The sequence below is a fragment of the Neolamprologus multifasciatus genome, chromosome 7 (genome assembly GCF_963576455.1).
Source record: "Neolamprologus multifasciatus chromosome 7, fNeoMul1.2, whole genome shotgun sequence".
Taxonomy (NCBI): domain Eukaryota; kingdom Metazoa; phylum Chordata; class Actinopteri; order Cichliformes; family Cichlidae; genus Neolamprologus; species Neolamprologus multifasciatus.
Genome location: NC_140445.1, coordinates 51,394,115 through 51,416,321, shown reverse-complemented (window position 1 = coordinate 51,416,321; position 22,207 = coordinate 51,394,115). Strand labels below are relative to the sequence as shown.

Here is a 22,207-nt window from a genome sequence, read left to right as displayed (position 1 = left end):
TCGCCCACAGCTCGGCAGTTCCTGTGTAGCATGAAGCCAGTTAACTGAGAAACAGGCCATTTTGAAGCCACAGCCTTTGGCAATTATTAGCCTCATTCAAACATTAGCTCTTATTTGGACTTTGTTTATTATTCCATTAATTGACCGCAGTAGTGAAGTACATCCAAAAAAGAAAAAAATGCCCTAAAAGCTCTTCATGTAAAGAAGTCAGCTCAGTGTCTGAACACTAAGGATAGATCCAGTTTTTTCTTACTGAAATCTCTTTGCTGGCAGATTAAAAACTCGAGTCTCCATCTCTGTTTCTCTCCTGTCTTTGTGCTCAGCCTGTAAGGAGTCATCTTTGGACTTGATACTTAAGTTGAAGTTCCTGTATGGGATGCTCTTCATCCGTCTCTGCTGAATGGGGGGAGTGACATGGCGATAAAAGGAAACAGGCTTTTCTGCAGTTCTCCTTTTCCCTCTCCAGCTTTGTATATAAAATGATTGTTGTAGCCAAGTGTGATGTCAAATGGGACTGAAAATTTTTAAAACCTTTGTGTTTAACAGAAAATGAAATGAATGTTGTTTTTTTTAAACAAGCACCAAACATATTAATTCCCAGTAGTGTAAAAAAAGGGCAACAAGAAACCTGTTTTTGTGTAAGCTTGTCAGATAACACAGCATCATTTTATAGCTGTTTTGTGTAAAATATTTATCCAGATTTGTAACTTATTTTTATACCTTGAAAATACTGGTGTACTGTGGATTTCTGTGAAGGTTTTGAATAGAACCGTATTTACTGTGATAATATATGTAAGCTGTCACCTGTAGGGATACTTGGAGATTTTCTAGTTGTAATTACGTTGTACGTGACGTAAGTCTTAACAAATTATCCTATTTATAGTTACTGAATGCAGTACTGTTAACTATGTGTGCGACGGTGAAGAGTGAGGCTGTGCCGGTCGTCAGACAGTTCAAATGGTGTCTGGAGCAATAAGGACACTACAGTGTAGCTCTTAATCTCACCCAATATGTAGACAGCGTGCCATAAAATAAAAGGCAGGCATGTAAAATGTTTAAATTGCAGCAACTAACGCGGCCTCCTCTTCCACAAGTAACACAAACTGTATGTATCATAGTTGTTAAATGTTCATTGATTAACATTACCGCTATTTAAGCACTCAAGAAATATTGGTAAGTGTTTTCTACGTAATGTTTGAAATTAACTATTGTGTTTGTAATAAAATTGGGGAAATGATGTTAATAAATTCAACTTGTATCTGTAATGATCCAAATGGCTACATTGGCAATGGCGCAATCCACTGTTGCGTGGCTGTAGTGGAGTGTAAGTTCTTTAAGGGTGTGCTGGAGGCATTGGCTTTACTTGGCATCCATTAGCAGAACAGCTTTGGGAGCATGCTGTGGAGAAGCTAATGACTGGGCTGGCAGAGCAGGGCCACTGCCAGCCTCAAATGTTGGTGAACATGCCTGCAGAGAAAACAGAGTTCAGGGAGAGGTCTGCTACAGTGTGGCTGTCCTGCTCGTCAATATTTCATGCACTGGTCACACATACAAAATTCTTCTTGGACTCCAGTGCCTGAAACAGTGTGGCTGAAGGTTTGCTTTTGTGAGCGTTTCTAATATCTGCAATGGTCTGTTGAAGCTTATAGAAATGTTTATGGCAAATTGATAATAATGTAATGTTCTAATAATGTAGGCAACTCGGTGTCAGCACGAAATCTTCATAGTCCCACTGCTGGACCAGTTTACATTTTTGGTACTAATATGTGAACCTTTTGATACGGAAATAAATAAATGTTTCTGTTTTGTTTCTTTGTGGGTCCTTGGATCAAATTTTTAATTTTGTTCACTCAAATATTCTGGTCATTTTTTAACTATTTGATGTTTAAAAAAAAAAACAGTTTTTCTGTGTGTTCTTAGAGTCAGTATTTTTGTGGTTTTGCCTCTGTGCAGATCAAACAATATGTCAAGTTATTTCTTTTGCCTTTAATTTGTATGATTTTTATTTTTTTTTTATACACAGTCCCCCTTTTTCAGAGATTTGAATGTAACTGGACAGTTTACCTAATGGGCAGCTTCATGTCCAGGTGAACTCTCTTTTCCAAATAAAACATATCAGAGAAAAATCAATAATCTGGTTCCTGAATGAATCCAGTTTCCAACTCGGCTTACAAATCGCTTCAAAAACCATAAGGACAGAATTATTTTGATGGTTAGGAATAATAGCTTCACAACATCTAACCAAGTCAAGAAAACACTCAATGTCAATGACGGGATTACAACCAGGCGAGAACTACAAATTATGTTAAGAACAATGAGGCCAGATTAGACTTTGCCAGAAACCATCTAAACGAGTCTGCACAGTTCTGAAAATAAAATCCTTGGACAGATGAAACAAAGGTACACTTGTACCAGGATAATGGGAGAAGGAAAAAGTATGGAGAAGGAGAGAGACACCACACTATCTGTCAAACGTGGTGGAGGCAGTGTTATGGCATGGTTGTGTATGGCTGATGGTGGAACCAGATCATTGGAGTTAACTGATGATGATACTCTCTGATCATATTCAGCCGAATGCTGTTAAACTGATCAGACAGAAGCAACCTCAAGGTAAAGAAATGATATGTTCTTCAATGGCCAGATCAGTCACCTGATTTAAAACCAACAGAGCATGCTTTTGAGTTACTAAACACAAAACTGAATGTAGAAACACGTATACAAGCAGTAACTGAATGTGAAGGCAGTCTAGGCCTAGAAAAGCATATCAGCATTTGATGATGTCTCTGTGTTCTAGACTTCAGGCAGTCAGTGACTACAAAGGTTTTTCATGCAAGTACAAAAAAGAATCCTTATAGTTAAAATCATGTCAGGGTGTCCAATGAATTTTGAGTCTGTGAAAATGAGGGACTGTGAATAAAAAAAGGATGTAACCTAAACAGTTAATGGGATACTTGTGTAAAACCCCTCGAATTAAAGCTGAAAATCTGCACTCCAATCGCATCTTGATTGCTTGGTTTAAAATCCATTGTGTTGGTGTACAGAAGCAAAACCACAGAAACTGTCTTTGTCCAAAAAAAAATCCTGAACAAAACTGCAGCAAATTTAAATCCATTAATAAGCAGGAATTTGTCATTAAGAAATCGTGTAATGTGAGTTCGGTCAGTGCATCATTTACAGTAACTCTCAGTAAGTTGTTTATTGTGGAAGTCAGTGACATTCTTTTCAATTCACTGTTGGTCATTACTGCAGAGTCCATTTATCATCCTGTGATGAGTTTTCCACTTGAAAATGCAGATCATTATTGAACTATTTCGTAGATTAATCGCTTTTATAAACATGCGATATAGCTGACCTGGAATCCTCAAATTTAATATTAATATAAATTACTTAATAACATTCAAACCAACAACATATAACTTTGGGAATGCTTCTTGGCCTAATAATTCTTTCCCTGGAGTGAGTACCATGTTTTCTTAATGTCTCCATTTCTCTGACGCATTATATTTCCAGCACTGATTATTTGCAGTGTGTTTTGAATGAAGCACCCAAACATTATTAAGGTTTGTTCAAATCACGACTCCAGAAGTGACAAACAGACCGACACGACCAGCAGGCGTGTTTAGAAAACGGACAGGAGCTCCGCCTGCAGGCCCTAATCCCGCCTCAGCCTGCCTGTGAAGGAAACGCTGGCTTTTTACCCTGATGTGACGTCTGCCCACTCAACCCACAAGACGATTCTCCCTCCTTCCTTCTCTTCCTCTAAACACCCCGTGTGATGCCAATCCCTTTGACTCCGTCTCCACTGGATAAGCCCAGATAAGCAGTTAGTTAACAGTTCTGTTTTTCATTCTCTAATATCAGTCTACGAGTTTTAATCTTGTGTCACACTGTATCTGTAAGTGTTGCCTATTAGGTCTGTATTTCTTCAAATCTGGACACTTTCCATCGTCTGTGTGTCTGCTTTGGTCCTGAATCAGCCATCTGAGTTTCTCTTTGTGCACAAAATCTTCCCTTTGCATTGGCTACATGCGCTGTTGTCTCAGTGAGGAATGGAGGCATTTCATCAAAAACAAAAACAGTGAGGCCCTTCTCTAAATCCCAGCCTGGAATTGTTTTTTCCTCAGTCTTTAATGTTTTTCAAAGAGAGAAATAGTAGGAACAAAGTCTGACTAGTTCACAAGTAACACTAAGAAAGTTTCTATATTAAAAAAAAGGAAAAAGAAAAAAAAGAATATTGTGAAAAAAATTATTTCTTAAATTCTCTATTCGTGAAAAATTTCAAGGCTTTATTTAAAGTTGTTTTTTAAGTTGTGGCTTACAGCTCAGCAAAATCAGAAATTCAAGAATCTCAAATTATTAGAATATTTAATTTGTAATTAAAATTAATACAGTATAAACACTGTAAACACTTTTTCAGGCTCATAGGGAAGTCTGCTGACTTGACAGTTGACCAGATGATGATCATCGACGCCCTCCACAAGGGGAATAAACCACAGAATGGCATTGACGAAAAGGTGGGCTGTGATAAGAGGGCTGCATTGATATAAAAGTTGACTGGAAGGGAAACAGGGACAACCAAAGCCTAAGAGGACTGTCAAATAAAGATGACTCAAGAACTTGGGAGAGCTTCAAAAGGAGTGGACTGAGCTGAGGCTGGTGTTACAGTATTGAGCCACCATGCACAGCCATCTTCAGAAAGGAGCTGCAGCTCTCGTATTTCTATTATCAAGCCACTCCTGAACCAGAGACGATGTCAGAAACATCTCTAAGGAGAAGAACAGGAGCGCTGCTCCGTGGTCCTCTTTTCAGATAAAAGTCATGACAGTTCCCTTTCTTCCTCACTCTGATCTTCCATTTGAACTTCAGCAGGTCTGTGACCACGTCTGCATGTGTAATTGCTGTGCAGTGTAATCAAGTGGTTGGTGAGTTTGAATTCTGCACTTCATCCTCAAGTCTGGAGGAAAAATGGAGAGGCGCAGAATCCAGGGTGTTTGAAGTCCAGTGTGAAGTTTCTGCTGTCTGTTGGTGGCAGTTGCTCAGCTGTGTTTAATCACATCCAAAGTCAGTGCAGCCATCTACCAGGAGACTACAGAGTAGTTCATGCTTCCACCTGCTGACAAGCTTTATGGAGATGCTGATTTCTTTTTCCAGCAGGACTTAGCACTAGTCCACAGAGCGAAAAGACGACTATCAAATCAATTGCTGCCCATGTTATTGCTTCTTGATTGATTAGCAAACTCACTTGAACCCCACAGAGAATCTGTGGAGGGTAAGAAACACCTGACCCAAAAATAAAGATGAGCTGAAGGTCGTTATCAAAAGCAACCTGGGCTACAGTAATACCTCGGCAATGCTGCAGGTATGATCGCCTCCATGGAAAAGGAGCCCCAGGTAAGATTTGGGTGCATACATGAACAAACCTTTCACAAGATAACACAAGTGTATGTAAAAAAAAAAAAAAAATAGAAATACTGTAATAGATTAACAGACTTGATTTTATGAGCTGTGAACTGTAATCAAAAACATTAAATTAAAAAAGGCCTTTGCAGAAAATATATGAATGAACAGTTTCATTATGTTCAACCAAATCATTAATGTGGAATCTCAAATGCTTTTGTAAAACTGTGAGCAATTATCACAGTCTTGTGAACAGCTCGTTTGGATATTGGTCACTTCATAAAACAGCATTTCAATTTGTGGCAAAATATGTTAGTCATATAAGCTCGTTGGCCAGCGCGTTCTTTTTCACAAGCCCTGGAGCCTCATAAACAACATCTCAGCTTTGAAGACAGCGATTGTAAACGACAGAATCCAGAAAACCTTTACACAAACATGACATTTTCACATACGGCCTCTAAAGCGTGAGCGACTGTTGGGGAAAATGTTTTGATAACTCTTTGTTTTGTGGATATCGTTTTCAGCGGTTTTCAATCATGTTTGTCATTCTTACGCCGCGTCAAGAAGCCCTAATGGTCTTTTTATTGAGCGAGCTCCTCATCTGTCTTTTTTTGTTTGACTCTGTTGGAGATGTTGCAAGTCAGTGTTGTGACACGGCTGTCTGTCCAAAGCTTCCTGTCCTTGTATTATTCATTCTGAGGGATTGTGCATTTGTTTAGGCTTTGTGCACAAATATATTTTGACAGCTCTGGACCCTTCCATTAGCGCAGAAAGCGTACCAGAGAAGCACTCAATAGGCTGTCCTCAAGTGGCCCTGACTGTTGACCCCTCCTGTTAACACAACGACCTGATCCTGTCTTAGCATCCTCCAGCTAGGGAAACAAGTGAATACTCAGTGTTATAGTGCAGGGTATCCCTCCCATCAGTTTCAGATGTTGTGTATTAACACTGATAATAAATCTACAGTGACCTAAATGCAACATCTGTGAAGTAACTGCTGCAGTGACTTCACGTCTAACACATCTGTGTGTTGTGATATCAGTTTAAGTTGAACTAAGGCCCGGCAGTACTCTTGTGTAGTACCAGTTTGTATCACAAGATGGTGTAGTGAGCGGAAGCACTAAATGACCAGGCAAGTCGGTAAGATCACAGTCTTATTGACAATGGAAAAAAGCAAAACCTCTTGTAGATGTCATCGTAAACATCGGCACACATCTGGGCCCCGTTCCAGGAAGCTGGTTGAACAAACTCTGAGTCTACAAATAAACTTCGAGTTGATTAATGCAGACATGGAAACTCAGAGTTTTTAGTTGATCCCAGCTCCTCAGTGTCAACTCTGAGTTAAACAGGTTGTTGACTAGTGAAAGAAAGCACTCATCAGAAGAGCTCTGATGATTCACCATTAATCCGATGAATGGAGGAATATGAATGTCTTTCAATCTGGACCCTCATGTTTGTGTTACTTTTACTCAATGGGTCGAGCTGGAATCACGCCGAATACGTTAAATTTCTTAAAGTCTCATCAACTGTAATTTGACAGGGACACAATACAGATGGTAGCTACTGCAAATAAGACTGTAGATATGTAGACTTTTGGTCAGCACGACTGATTTTGGTCATCTGTGATTGAAAAAAATGCCTCAGCAGCCTGGATTAAAAAACTGTGGGGCATTTATAGCATGATAAATGATTATTCACTGATTATTGTTTTATCTGCATAAAGCTCCATACAGATTAGGTTATTTAAAAAAGTAATTACTGTGTCAAGTTCGAGTTTTATACTGCCTGACACTCATGTTAAATTTAAAAAATGTAAATGGAATCATAATGTTCGTAAAGATTTCTGTGCTCTGTGAGTTGTGCCATTTTTTGGATGATGGTGCCTTGCAATAGTTCCAAAAGTTAGCAACATACGCTAGCTATGCCATAGAGATATAGCAGCACAGATGTTTGAGATGCATTTTAAAAGGTAAGAAGTTAAAAAGCAAGTCTGTCTGTGATCAACACACATTCCAGCTGCCTGCTAAGCACTAAGGCTACATGATCCATGTGATGACCCTGAATTCTGACCCCCCACTGACAGGACTCTGTCTTACTCAAGAGTCTGTTACCGAGGTAACTAACTCATAGTTTAAATTAGCTTTCTATGTGGATAAGAAAACCCAGAGTTTTCAGGGAACAGCACTTTCAACCTGTCGAAGGGTTTAGTTACATTTTGCGTAAGAACTACAACAAGAACCTTTAACATGATTTTGTTTGGCTTTTTTTCGGTCAAACATAAAAAGAGATCAATATCCACTTTAAGCTCTACCAATTAGCTGGCAGGGTGAGCGTCTTATAGCTTTTACCATCACTCTGAACATTTGAAACAATAATAATAATGTAACGTTGAAATATTTCATAACAGTGATGTAGAAATAGTTTCCAATCATGTAACATCCATCTTTACTCAAATACAGCCTCCACATTTATTGTATTGTGGGTATAAATTGTGCTTCTTGTGTTGTAGTTTTCCATCTTACTAATTTCCCTTTCTTCAGGTTTTCATAGCTCTGCTTCTTCTAAAAACAGAAGAAGAAACTTTTTTTCTTGCAAACTCTACAAACTTTTATCACTATTGCAAAGAAAAAGAATCACATTTCCAAAGAAGGTGAATACCTGTATGTCTTTAAGGCTTTTACGTGTCCTTATAATGCTATGTAGTTGTTTTTCTGAAATTAGCTACTTATGAAAACCAAAATTGTTGTTGCTGTTTTTCATATTGCATTTTGTCTGGCATGAACAATGATAATCTGTGAGCTTGACCTGTGTTGTAGGCAGATTATTGATTTCTACCTGTACTAACCAGAACCGATCATATCCTGGCTGCAGTTTAATACCCAATGCTAACACTCAGAAGCCACTTTCCACTTTTATCTAATCTACCAATCACATGGCAGTAACACCAGTGCATTTAGGCAGGTAGACATGGTCAAGATGAGCTACTGAAGTTCAAACTGAGCAACCTAGCAGGGAAGAAAGGTGATTTAAGTGACTTCGAACACTGCATGGTTGTTTGTGCCAGATGAGCCGAGTATTTCAGAAATTGCTGATCACTGGGGATTTTCCAAACACAGGCATCTCTTGGGGTTTACGGAGAATGGTCTGAAAAAGACAAAAAATCTGGTGAGTGGCAGTTCTCTGGGCCAAAATGCTCCCACAAGTCAGAGGAGAATGGGCAGACTGCTTTGGGCTGATAGCAAAGCAAGAGTAATTCAAGTAACCACTCATTACAACCAAAGTATGCAAAAGAGCACTCTGAATCCACAACATGTTGAACCACGAGGCAGATGGGCTACAGCATGAAAAGACCACACTGAGCAGGAAACTGAAGCTCGCAAAATTTTGACAATAGCAAAAAACATTGCCTGGTCTGATGCGTCTCCATTTCTGCTGTGCCATTTGGATGGTAGGGTCTGGATTTGGTATTAGAATTGGATCCATCCTGCCGTGTAACGCAGGCTGCTGCTGGTGTATTGGTGTGGGGGGTATTTTCATGGCACACTTTGGACCTCTCAATGAAAATTTGTTAAAATACGCAGCCTACATGGGTATTGTTGCTAACCATGTCCAACCCTTCATGCCCACGGTGCACCCATCTTTAGTCACAAAACTCAAATCACCTCACACTGGTTTGTGTTCATTGTACTCAGATGGCCTCCACAGTCATCAGATCGCAATCCAACAGAGCACCCTTGCGATGTGGTGGGACGGGAGATTTGTCACATCAACATAAACCAAAATATCTGAGGAATGTTTCCAGCACCTTGTTGAATCGATGCCATGAAGAGTTAATTCAGAAGATAAATGGAGTCTAACGCGGTACTTGCAAAATGTACCTAATAAAGTGGCTCGTATTTGAGAGGTTTTGATCTTTCTGCCTTAATTATAGAGCAAATGTGACCAATGTGAAGTTTCCCAAAGAGCTACATGACTGTTCCTTAAACCAACCCGGTCGACTCTGCTGACTTGGAAACGTCCAATCACAGCCCTCCAAAGTGGGGAAAGTCAGAATGTAGAGATTACATAAGTCATCATTACAGATGACCTGGAAGCGCTGGGAAGGCCTGCATTAATGAGTTAATATCAAGCCCTGCCTTTGTGCTTGCCCGAGACTCAGTCACTGCTCTTTCAACATTCATCCTCGACCGCAGTAGCCCTTTGGCCATTTACCCGCCCTCACGCTCCACTTTCCCAGCAGACTGCGCAGCGAGACAATAGTTACGGCTTTTATTTATAGTTGATAACATTTCATCAGTTCCACGGCATGTCATAGGCACTGGGAGGGAAAAAGCAGCAACAACGGGGAGTGGAAGAGTCGCAGCGTATATGATTGAGGATGTTCCTGTTTTCAGCCCAGAGTTATGCTCTGTCTTTGGATTCGTTTGTAAGAATGTGTTCATTTATCATACAGTTTCTCCTTTCATGTTTATTTTCTGCTTCTTGTGGGAATTTGGCAGGATCTGCTGGGACTAGATTGCACAGACATAAAACTGAATGACCTCCAGCTGGTCATCATCATGTGACAAATAATCACCAATATAAACTCTGAGCAATAATTTGCTGCTTTTAGACTGGCATTGAATTATGCTTCTGACCCCGGCTTGTGATTTATATTTCTGATATGTATTTGTGAATTTTGCCAGCAAATGAGACATTTACAGCAAAAACACAGGAAGAAATTAGAGCGTGAAGTTATTTGGGACCCAGTGTGACTAACTGGCATCAGCACATCAGACAGGTTGACGAGCTGATCCGTGATGGTCAAGGTCAACAGACTGGATGATATAGTGGAGACAGAGGCAGAAGCAGAGCTTTTGGGATGTTTTCTGTATTCTGAACTGAGGCCTAGGGGGAAACCAATTAGTACAGGTACATTAACCATGCCGAGCATCAGCTTTTCTTAGACCGCATGTGAAATAAGTCTTTTACAGTCCTTAGGGTGCTGTGCCATATTTCCCATACGTGCAGTAGGTCTCTCCTGGAACGGGAGAGTGAATGACTGAGGTTGCCATATCAGTTCTCAATCAGTTCCCCCTCGTCAGATTGCTTTAGATCATCCTTAGCCAGGACAGAACAAAAAACACTGACAATGATAACGCAAGATAATGTCAAAAGAAATTACTCGCAGGACATCAAGTTATACAATAATCATCACGACATTTACATCTCTCCCATCTTCATGATTACCATCAGTTAAGCATATGAGGCTTTATGGTTGTGTTGAACTTTCCCTTTTTTCCCAGCTGGATCCCCCCCATTCGCCTCCCTTTTTTCTCTGATGATTTAATACATTTGTCATTGAACTATGATTGGCCTGCTACCTCTTCTCTTGCGGCCTCCCATTTTCCAGGCTTCAGTGATTTGTCAGAGTCTGTGCCCAGTTTTCTATGTGGTCTTTTTTTTCATGTCTTTCTCCTCTCTCCTCCCTTCATTATCTCCTCGTGATATCAAGTATTACGCTCTGACAACTACAACTCTATTTCCTCCTAACATTAAGCAATATCTTAGAATAAGATGAAAGCCCATCAGTCCCATATGGCTTTAGCAGATCTGCCAACAGTAAATGGAGTATGATTTAAGTGTGTGACTTAATCTTTTGCTGTACAGCATGTTTTTGCCATTTTATGCACTGAACCGGCACGGTGGTTAGCACTGTTGTCGCACAGCAAGAAGGTCCTGAGTTCAATTCCACCATCAGGCCGGGGTCTTTCTGTGTGGAGTTTGCATGTTCTCCCCGTGTTTGCGTGGGTTCCCTCCGGGTCCTCCGGCTTCCTCCCACTGTCCAAAGACATGCACTTAGTGGGGACAGGTTAATTGGTTAATCCAAATTGCCCATAGGTGTGAATGTGAGTGCGAATGATTGTCTGTCTCTGTGTGTTGGCCCTGCGACAGACTGGCGACCTGTCCAGGGTGTACCCCACCTCTCACCCTATGACAGCTGGGATAGGCTCCAGCGCCAGTGGTATCAATTTGAAAATCATACGTCTTCTTGTTCCTCGGTTATCACATTCAAGAACTTGGGTGTCCACGCCACCCACCTGCCTGGTGGGGTAACGACAACACTTTCTCCAGCAAGTAATGTATTGAATTATTTTTAATAAAATTATCAAATAATGTGTAATATGTTACTTTTTCTGAGTAATGACAAAAAGCAAACAACAAAGAAACAACACGTCACATCAGGTGTGGTGCCTGTCAACTAAGAGCAGGAAACTGCAGGTGAGCCCGTCCTGCAATTTGGACGGGCTCACCAAAATCAGACAACATGGCCTGATGTGATGAGTCTCAGCATGGATCCATCCTGCCCCGTATCAGCAGTTCAGGCTGGTAAAACGTTGCAGGCGTTTTGTGTCTCTAAGTAGCACTTGAGCATAGATTGAACACCACAGCCTCCCTGAGTACTGTTGCTGACCATGTCCATTACTGCATAAAATGACCATGACCACTTTTTGATGGCTGCTTCCAGCAGGGCGATACGTTGCATCACGAAGCTTAAACCACCTTTTTGAACATGACAATGAGTTCATTGTACTCAAATGACCTCCACAGTCACCAGATCTCGATTCACCTTTGGGACATGGTGGAGCAGCAAAGATGACAGAACTACAGGAACTACAGTGTGCCGTCATTTATGGGTGAAAACCTCTGATGAATTACTCCATGTTCAGTCCATATCATGAAGACTAAGGCAGTTCTGAAGGTACTAGAAAGATGTACCTAATAAAGTTGCCAAATAAATGTAAAATACAAATACATTTACTAATGAGGTGGTTACCAACCGCATAACTGAAAATGAATGTGCTAAAATAAACAGGTTTAAGTATTCTCTGGTATTGTTTGACCATTAGAGAATAGTAAAAGCCTCTCTAACAAAATAGTGTGAAAAACACTCAATCCACTAAATCACAAGTCAAAAACAGCAAAAAGAAGTCAAGGTGGACAAAAGAAAAGTTCTGTCAATCCCACTTTTCTGGTTAGATGTGACTGACGTACAAGGTTAATGTTTAGCTGTCTGATCAGGACATGTTACTTAATAGAGTGGTGACCAATCTCTCTCCCAGACACACAGACACAGACACACACACAGAAGAAATGGGCATGTCACGCAAACTCTGGCATGGACGCTACCCTTTCGTCTAAGCGCCAGCCCACTTCTTTGAATAAACTCCCTGAGGCCAGCTTCATTGCCTGATATGGAAATAACTTGTGACTGTAACACAAGCGTTTGTGCGTATGAGCTCACACGTTTTTTTACACCAACAAACTATTGTCAAACTATTTTTAGAAATAAGATCATCAAGCCCTAGACAATGTGAGAGCTGATATGTTGCCAAGTAGTAGGTTTGTGTCTGAATTAGCAGTGTTTGCACACAGGTAATTGCTAGCCTGACCATTAGCCTCTGATCTTTACTGCTAGGAGTGACCAACTGAAAGCCCAGATGACATCAGGCGGCTTAGCTATTCTTATATTTAAGCTCTTCCCTTGAACACCATGAAGAAAAACTATCTGAACCCCCTTTAAGACAAGGCGTTGCTCATATAACCTCAACATACAGATTCTGATGGACTGCCTCGAATATTAAAAGTTCCTTTTCTTTTCGAAACCTATTTTCCAGGACGATATTTCATGTGTTCTAGTTGTTATTGGCCCCACTAGTGTGGTAAATCAAAGCTGAGGAAATAATATTTTAGCATGTGGACAGAGAAAATAAGCCTCATACAAATTCCTGAGCAGGGTTAATTTTGGCTATTCCAGCTGTTTTGTTTTGTCAGTCGATTTAAATCCAAAGAACAATTACAGTACTGTGTAAAAGTCCTGAGTCACTCCTCATTTCTTTATATTTTCCTTCCAAGAAGCCAGACTTTATTCTGATCTTAAGCAAAAGTTCTCTAGGTTTTCTGAAGGTCTTTCAAAGGTTTTCTTTGGACTTTGGCTGCTTTTTCACTCATTTCAAGTCCAGTCCATTTGAGAGGAAAGTCTGTCTGTTTGTTTGTTTATTAAACCACTTAACACCGACCCAAGAATCATTCAACCATACAAAAGGCCCCAAACTCAAGAGATGAACCAGTGTCAGGTCTACACATAACAGGCAACTTAGCAAGGAACAAATTTTAAATTGTATCTTTGAGCACTTAGCACTGTTACTAGCAACCAGTCACAAAAACATAGAATGTCTTAATATTTGGTTGGTTAAATGTATGAAAAATGCCAAAGGTGACAGGCATAAAATTATATTTTTGCACCAACAACGTGATTCCTTAAATCCTTTTAGGTGAAAATGTGACACAACATGGTGCACAATTAAATAATGTGAGGAAACTGAACAAGTAGAGGACAAAAGAAACAAGTTAAAAGCCTGAAAAATATCTACAAGAAATGAAGCCTGTGTGAAAGTAAATGTGAACTTGGAGAGAAAATGAAACAACTGAACACTGTGAGTCATGGATTGGCCTCCCCAGAGCCCGGACCTTCACATTATGGAAGCAGTGTGAGAACAGAACAAAAGGCAGGCATAGGAAAGCTTGTTTAAGAGAGTTTGTGTTGTTTTGATTAATAAAGGCGGCCATGACAAAATATTCACATTCATTTTAAGCTTATTAAAATTGTACAAACGTTTTTTCTTCTTAGTTTTTGCCTTCTCGACTGTATTTCCATGTCTGTTTACACGTTTCCCATTTTCCAAGTGAAATATAAAGAAATGAGGGGCGGCTCAAGACTTTTGCACATTACAGCAGATTGCTGATTATATTTGAGAGACATCACGTGTCAAAATTGTTTCCTTTTCTGGTATGCTGGAACAATCAAACATTAAACACTTAAACCCGATCAACAAGAATATAAACAGACATCAACCTCTTGAGGGTAAGTTCACCTTTGGCCTCATAGGGACAGTAGTTTGTCGGATTTAGGAGAAATAACTTATAGATAACTGTCTTCAGTCTACCATATCAGCCTACTGAACCCTTCCATTTAAAAATTAATGTCATTTCAAGGTGTTTGAGGGGTTTTGATCCCCTGTGCATGCATTTACATGTACTACCTGCTTCAGATCTTCAGTTGAAAGCATTTCAGTGGCATTCGTTTACCTGCCCATTAAATAACACTTCATTTGTTATTTTTGATCTGTGTCCTGGTGGATTTGCATGTGTGCTTTGGTTCATTTTGCTGCTAAAAGATCTGCTTCTGGTTCAGTGTAAATCTTTGAACAGACACCTTCACAATACCTTCAAGCGCTCCTTGAAACGATGCAGAATTCATGGCTGATTCAATTACTGCTAACTTCCAAGTCCCCAAGGGAGCGAGGCAACCCCAAACAATAACATTTCCACCACTGTGGTTTGCAGTTATTACGAGGTTTTTCTCCTCAAAAGCTGCTTTTGGCCTGTGAGAAACATGTCTACTGTTTCTGCCTATCTTTCATCTGACTATCTTGACTAAAGTGCTGGCCTTCAGAGTAAAAGTAAACTTTTACAAGGAAGTTCTTTTTTGGACAGCAGTAACTTTTTCCTGGCACTTCTCCAGTGTAACACAGATCTATCCAGTCTCTTTCTGGCTGTAGATGCACTTTGACATTGAAAATTGCAAAACTTACCTGCATGCTGTAATGAAATTTGTTTTTTTTTTTAGATGAGCTTTTTTTTTTTTTTTTAATTTTTATCACATAAACTGATCTTAATGGTGAATTTGCTGGGGATGTCGGTCTTAAACTTTCAGCCATTTGAAATTAACGCCAGATGATGTTCCCTGCAGCGGAGTGATTTATTTGCTATCATTTGGAGATCTTTTTAAATCTTTTGCCAGACTCTTAGGCATAAATGTTTTGGGGTTTTTCCCCCCTGAAGATCTGAAGGAGCTCTTTAGATCTTGGAATGATGAGACCACACATTTCAGTGGCAAAGTGAACACCAGATGTCAGATTTAAATAAATCAGGTTCCACCTGCCTCTTAAAAAGGTTCTAATCCACTGACACATATCCTGGAGCCTCTGATTCCAAATTATAAGAACGTAAGCTGACATAAATATCGTACTTTAAAAAGAAAAAAAAAATTGAATGATGACTGGGTGCATCAGCAAATCTCAGCTTGAAAACAAAAGGATATATTAATCAGAAAAATCAGGTCTATACTGTGCCATCATCACGCCAGCCTTAGTCACGTGATTTAAAACGAATCTCACAATGAGATACATAACATCCACATGTAGCAGCAGTTGTTGAAGGCATGATGACAAGCTGTCTCCTGCTTTCAGAGAGAACAAAGAAGGTCATTGACGATGAGAGCTGAACGATGTATTTGCACTGCAGTTCTCGGGACGAAGACACGTGAAGAGGGGCCTTTACAGCCTCCTGCCTCACAGGGCTCCTTTGGCCTGTGTATAATTGATGAGTGGAGTGAATAAGGGATGAGTTTGTGACTGTCAGCCACCCTGATGGGGACAGACAGAGCTCAAGTTTGGCTCTCCTCATCTGGCTGATGATGACAATGATGGTGATGATGATGCTCCTGCTTCTTCCATGACTCCTTCGTGGTCTGTGTTTGGACTGTGCATCACCATTATCGTCATGCTCACTACTACCTTTTCTGGATGGCATGCGGGGGGGGGGAGATGAAGTAAGAGAGAAACACCTTGGAAGTGGAGAAATTTGTTCAAAAGAAATGATGAAATGCAAATGAGACCGGGATTTGGTTTGAGAACAAATCGATCATTGCAGAAGGAAAGTTTTAAATCATACATATAAGAAGCTGGAAATTACATGTGCATTCTGGTCGACTAAATCTTTGGCAATCGTAGCCTATAAACTCAGCAGGCAGAAAAGATTCTCATGGATAATCTTGCCATCCTTATTCTTCTCACATTTCACTCTCAGGAAATAAAAGCACCTTGGCTATACGGGATGTTTAAAGGTACATCTTCCCTCAGGAATTCTTCCATCATGGTAAGGTCAGCCAGAGTCACCAGGATTTGGTTTAACATAAGCCTTTGAAGCCCACAGTTTGATTGGATAGTTATTACATGGGAAGATTCTCACTTCACGTATCTGTCATTGTTGTCCCAGTACACCACTGGGGTTACGACCTTTACTGCTCCTCCTGCTGATCCCGTCTAGTGACTGAGATTGATGTGAATGCTCACAGGTTAGAGGTGGGAGGAGAAAAAAAAGTCAATATATGCCCAGGTCACATAGGACGCAGTGTGAGGTGACGAGATGGAGGAGCTGCGATTAGAAAACTGAGCAGGAAACACCTTTCACAGTTTACTGAGTATCTATTTTCAGTCTCAGGCGCTGCCGCAGAGTCTGTGATCGAAGGATGTTTAACCGAGGGCCCTGACACATTTAAACAGTTATAACGCCGCTCTAGTGAAACTGTATCAAGCAGAATATTGTCATGATTGCGATCAAAGGGCCTGCGATTGCATGTGTAACATCAGGAACGTTAGGACAGCAGTGTATGAATGAATTACTGAGTTTGCCCCTGAGTCATTTTCAGTCTGTCTCCTCTTTTTAATAACTACTCTGCCATTCTGAGACAACAATTTACATATCAATGTGATCCTTCTGAGAGGGATTACCAGCAGAAATTGGACTTGTTACAGATTTGATGGGGGGAAAAAAGCGTTCTACAAATGATAAAGGAAGGAAAGCTTCCTGAATGCTGATGTTAAGCTACCATCATAGTGCCGGGAGATAACTTGGTCATGTTTAAACTTTCTAGGACAAAACTGTCAAGGATTGACCGAGCTTTGAGAGGTGAATGTTAATCCCCCGCCGCAGTTAATGAATGAAGGTAATGTTGGAAAATGAGGATGTGTGCTTGTGAGCTTATGTGTATATACTTGTTTAATCGTTAAATGAAATACACATCTACACATTAAAGCCTCTTTTCAGCGCCAGATGGAGCATTGTGAGAGAAGGGAAAATTGCTCTAAATGTACAGATAATAAAGCTTACATGATGACTACAATTTGTTTGTAAATTAAAACATAATCTGCAATTCAGCCTTGTAACATGGCATGTGTCAGTTGTGGGGTAAAAACACCATCTGGCATCGGCTCTAAAACTACACTCATCGGTATTTGGATGGTTTGCTTTTTTTTTTCTTTCGGAACAAAAGTCGTCATATTTCTTTGAAAAAAGTTTTACATTTTTAAACTGATTATGTTAACATTTTACAGCCAGCCGTCTCTGCAGTCAGTCGTTCTCAAAGTTGAAATAATAATGATGGTCTGTAAGCAGACATGGATTATAGTCTATCAAGACAACTCAAGAACTGCACATTAATCTGACGTTTCTCTTTTATTTATAAAGATGAATAATGAGTCTCATTGAGATTGACATTTGACATTTTCAAGAGTGGGGCCTGGCCATACTACACATATAAAAACACAGCAAGTAAAAAACAAATACAATATTCCATACAAACAAGTGAGATCATTAAGAGCAACATTAAAAACACTCACACTCACTAAAAGACTAATATTCTCACTCCTTAATAATGGACTCCAGGGTAACCAGTGTATGTAAAAGCCGTTATTACCGATTCTGTCACAGAACACGGAGTGTTCAGGTAACAGGACCCCAAAGCAGACTCAGCACACCGCAGCTCAGAACTATGTACAAGTTTTTATTGAACTGAAGAATCTTTTAACAACGTTAAGGAAACGAAAAACTAAGGCTCATGCCACAGGGGGAAACGAGGAGCGTGGAGCCCAGGAGCACCGTAATCGGGACCGTGGGGAAACTGCAACAGAAAGGGGAGACACAGTTAACAGCACGCAGATTGTCAAGAAATGAACAGCTAGACTTCATAAGTTGCCGAGGCTTACAGGTAGAGCAGGATCGTGGAGCTTGGAGGGGAGAGGTGCCCGTGAAGGGAATCCTAGGGAGGGAGGCAGTCAGGCAGGCAGGCAGGCAGGAGGACAGGCTTCCACGCCGAATGCTGGTCACACTGGGAGGAGACTTACAGACTGGCGAGGAGAAGCCGTCAGAGCTGGCTGAAGTAGTCCTCCGGTGATTGCCTCAGATGAGACGCAGGTGGTTTGGAGGCAGCCCAGCCCGAGGGTGTGGCCACCGCAGCCTCCCACGGCTCCCTGGATGCCGAGCCACGGGCTGTGACAGATTCAATTCTGATTTTCAGGTCAGTCACTGGTATGACGTTTTTAGACTTAATATAGTGGCCGAGTGGCTGCTATAATTTTGAATTATGTAATAATTTATCACAAGAAAATCCCCTAAATATCTCTGCAATCAAGTGAATAAGAAGGCCAGAGTGGACAAACTAATAGAGTAGAGAGGAGAAGCAGAAATATTCTTCTGAAAATTTTCTGTCTAACCTCTGGAGAACAGGTGGCTGGGCACACTTTTCAATCTGCTGAAATGGTTGTCTAGTTTTTTTTATTATAGATACTCGCGGTTGTTCCTGGGTGAACTCTAAAGATTTTTTTTCTAAAATGCCTTGCCAGGGTACGCCTCCTGATTGCTGTATCACTTCTTTAAGAAACTGTTGTGTTTACATTTTCTTTCTCTTGAATCTACTGACGCCACAGACAGTCGAAGGCTCGGCAATATTTTTATTTATTTATTTACTTTTGCTCAATAATCATGTAGATGCATAAATCATTGATATCCGGTTCATCCTTTAAATATGAAATAGAGGAAAGGTTAGGGAATCTGATGGTTCAGTGAAAGGCATCATTAGTGGCATGGCGAAAGAATGTCTGCCCTTTACACAACCTCTGAGACTAGGTGACTGACATTTCTGGTAATGTCATCATATGAGCCATGCCATTTCAATGAAGACATGGACAGATGCCACCCTGTGCCCACACCACCCTGACCACACAGGAAACTCCATGTCTCACTCTGTTTTCAAACGAGAGCCTTTGGAAGTAAAGTTTCTGAAGCCTTCTATGGAACTACGCTGAGTCCTTAAATCTCAAATGCTGAATTATTCAAATGATCAATGAGTGCAGGGGTCAACACGGAGGCAAGCACATTGTACGCTGGGACATCACATGGCTGCACATGTGGAAGGTTTTCAGTGCTTCTCGCTACAGGTTTAGTTTATTCGCAGACATGGCAATTTGCGTGTCTGAATGTCATTTACCGCTAACATTTTGCAACGTGTTTTGTTCAGATGAATCCCATTTGTTAACAATGCATGATCTACTTTTACAGCAGTCCCTGTAATCTGACGGGAGTGAGAGCTTGCAGAGCTCTGAACTCTCTCGGCTCCCTGACAGACTGCACTCACCCTCCCTCTACTTTGTGTCTTTTGGGGGAAGGTGTTAGTTGGATATGAAGCAGACGAGCCGGCAAGCAGCGTAGCAAGGGGAGCGAAGTGTTTCAGCTGAGTCCAGCGTTTTTCTCTCCACTCACTGATGGTTCCCAGATGTTTTTAAAGCAGACACTCTCTCTGTATTTGTTCTCTTCATACCCCCTGTCTCCCTATCCCTCCGCTCACGTATTCTCTTGGCTTCTTCCTTTCAGTGTTTTCCTGTCTTCAGGAGTCGCACCCTTGACAAAAGTGCTTGCTTCACCTTGTCTGATCGTAATCGCCCTTCGCCAAATAAACGCTCCTTCTCCACACTTGTTCTCTTATTCTGTGTCTCTTCTTTTCCCCACCCCTGCTTTTCCTTCGTTTGCTTCTTCCCCTCCCTCTCATCTTTCATCACTCATCATCTGGTCTGATTGAGGGCAACGGCGTACTGTTTCTCCTACAATGTACCTGACCTTCTCATGTTTTTGCTGTGTTTGACCACAGATCCAACCGCCTTCACCATCAAATGCATTGCACATGTGAAAACTCTGTGATTGTAATGCACTCCAGGCCTAGCAAAGATTCATGGTTTTTCACAAGGAATCTAAAAAAAAAAAAAAACAGTGTAAGAAAAACATTTTATCCATATTGTTGATATCAAAAGTTTCCACCACTAGTTTGGTCTTCATCAGCACATTTAGACATCGGATTGCACTTTTTCAGTAACTACTTGGACTTCTGCAAACTCTTGACAATCACTGCCCTTTTTTAGCTTTGCCTCTAGGCAGTTATTATAAAAACCTTATGTAAAAAATTAGCAAAAGCTGCAACTTGTCACTGTGTATAAAAAATTTATGTAAATAATCACCAGTGAAATTTGTTAAGCTTTTTGTAAAACGCAAAGCTTATTATACTGTCACACAACAGTTCAACTTAGTTCACCACAAAAAGAGTGCAAACTAATCTTCTGTTTGTTTTTTATACATTCTTTTATCTAACCTCACCAGCGCACTGAACAAATACCATGTCGTGCACTTGGCCATAGTATTCTACGTATAAATATTACCTATATATTTATGACAATAATGTACATTTCGCTGCAGCTGAACCTGTCATGAACCTCTCTGTAGAACAACACAATGTCTTGTTTCCAGGTTAGCCCTTTGGGGGTAATTGTGAGATTACCGCCATCTTTGGTCGGTGCAGAACTCTTTCGTACATTTCTGCTGAGCAGTCTTTCTCTTCTCATTTCTCTGACCTTATTAGTGATGTCAGAAATGGCATCAGATAGCATCAAATGTGGCACACATCTGCAGTTTTTATGGGGCTACATAAGGCCTTCAATGTTACATGCCCTGTGTCAGATGTGGGCAATATCTGGTCCACATGACATTACCCAATGGTGTAACTGAGTTGTAAGTGCCAAAAGTAACCCACATGACACCCAGATGTGTCCACTACTTCTGTCTGCACTGAACCAGTAATGCTAGAAGTCTTATTTGCACAGTGAATGACAAAGGGCTCAGACATGTTAACTATTCAAACCTAGCTTAGCAGTAACGTATTAGTTAAGCAGTGTTACAGCCTGACAGCATAAAATGGAGAAATCAGAGTTTTTAGAGTTTATTTCAAATTGCTATGTAACCTATTCTAAAAATAGCAGCTAAGAGGGCAGGACATGGCCTACCATGTAACATGCCCAGGCATCACTTGCACCAGGTAAGTGCTGCAGAGGACTGTTATGCTAGTAACACCTAATGCTAACAACTGGCTAAGGCTAATAATGCTGAGAAGATTGCTAGTTAAATGCTCCTTTGATATTACTAGTTAAATAGTGAGGTTTAAAATGTCATAATGGTGGATAATGACTCCAAAGGTTCAGTTTTGGTATCTTTATTCATATGGGGAAATAGTAATTTTACTGAATGTGGGAGTGCTCTTTGAAAACCTTTGTATTCTTTTCAGAGAGGTAAGGTAGAAACTTAGGGAGCTTATTTGTCATATTGTTCTGTTTGCACACATTCTGGATATAATTAGCTTTAAAAAAAAATTAGTCAGCTAGAGTCAATTACCATTTTTAAGCCCATAGTGTTTACTGTTGATATCATTTTCTTAACAGCCACGGATGGATTGTTGCAACAGCTAGATGCAGGTTTCACGTGAGCTTGCGCTGACAGACACTGAAGTTGACTGTAAACAGTGTGATCTGTTTTGATGACGCACAGCCCACTGCAAGCTCATTGATATGGAGAGGGAACTGAGGGCAGGAGCTGCTTCCCCAGCACACACATTCCTGTAACGTTGACCAAATGAACCCCACAGTCTGCCGTTAATGGTTAAAAGCCCAGAAATGATCACACAAGCAACTATTAAATGCACCCAAGTAACTGCCTGAAACTCTATATCAACCTTGCACTCTTTCATTCTAATTCCCATTTCACACCACTTTCTTTCATCATCTCATTTTATGTAACCCTATAATCTCCAAAAGCATAAATGAGAAGCAGG

At 40.5% G+C, this 22,207-nt stretch overlaps 1 protein-coding gene across 3 annotated transcripts in view; it reads left to right on the top strand.

Moving 5' to 3' along the window:
* Positions 1-13,585, top strand: part of LOC146515303 (zinc finger protein aebp2-like) — a 34,390-nt gene extending 20,805 nt beyond the window's left edge. For all 3 annotated transcript variants that reach the window (XM_085167741.1, XM_085167739.1, XM_085167740.1), the window contains one exon: positions 324-13,585. In XM_085167741.1, coding sequence (XP_085023867.1) covers positions 324-330 — 7 coding nt within the window. In that variant the 3' untranslated portion in view covers positions 331-13,585. The remainder of the gene's footprint in view (positions 1-323) is intronic.
* Positions 13,586-22,207: the final 8,622 nt, after the last annotated feature.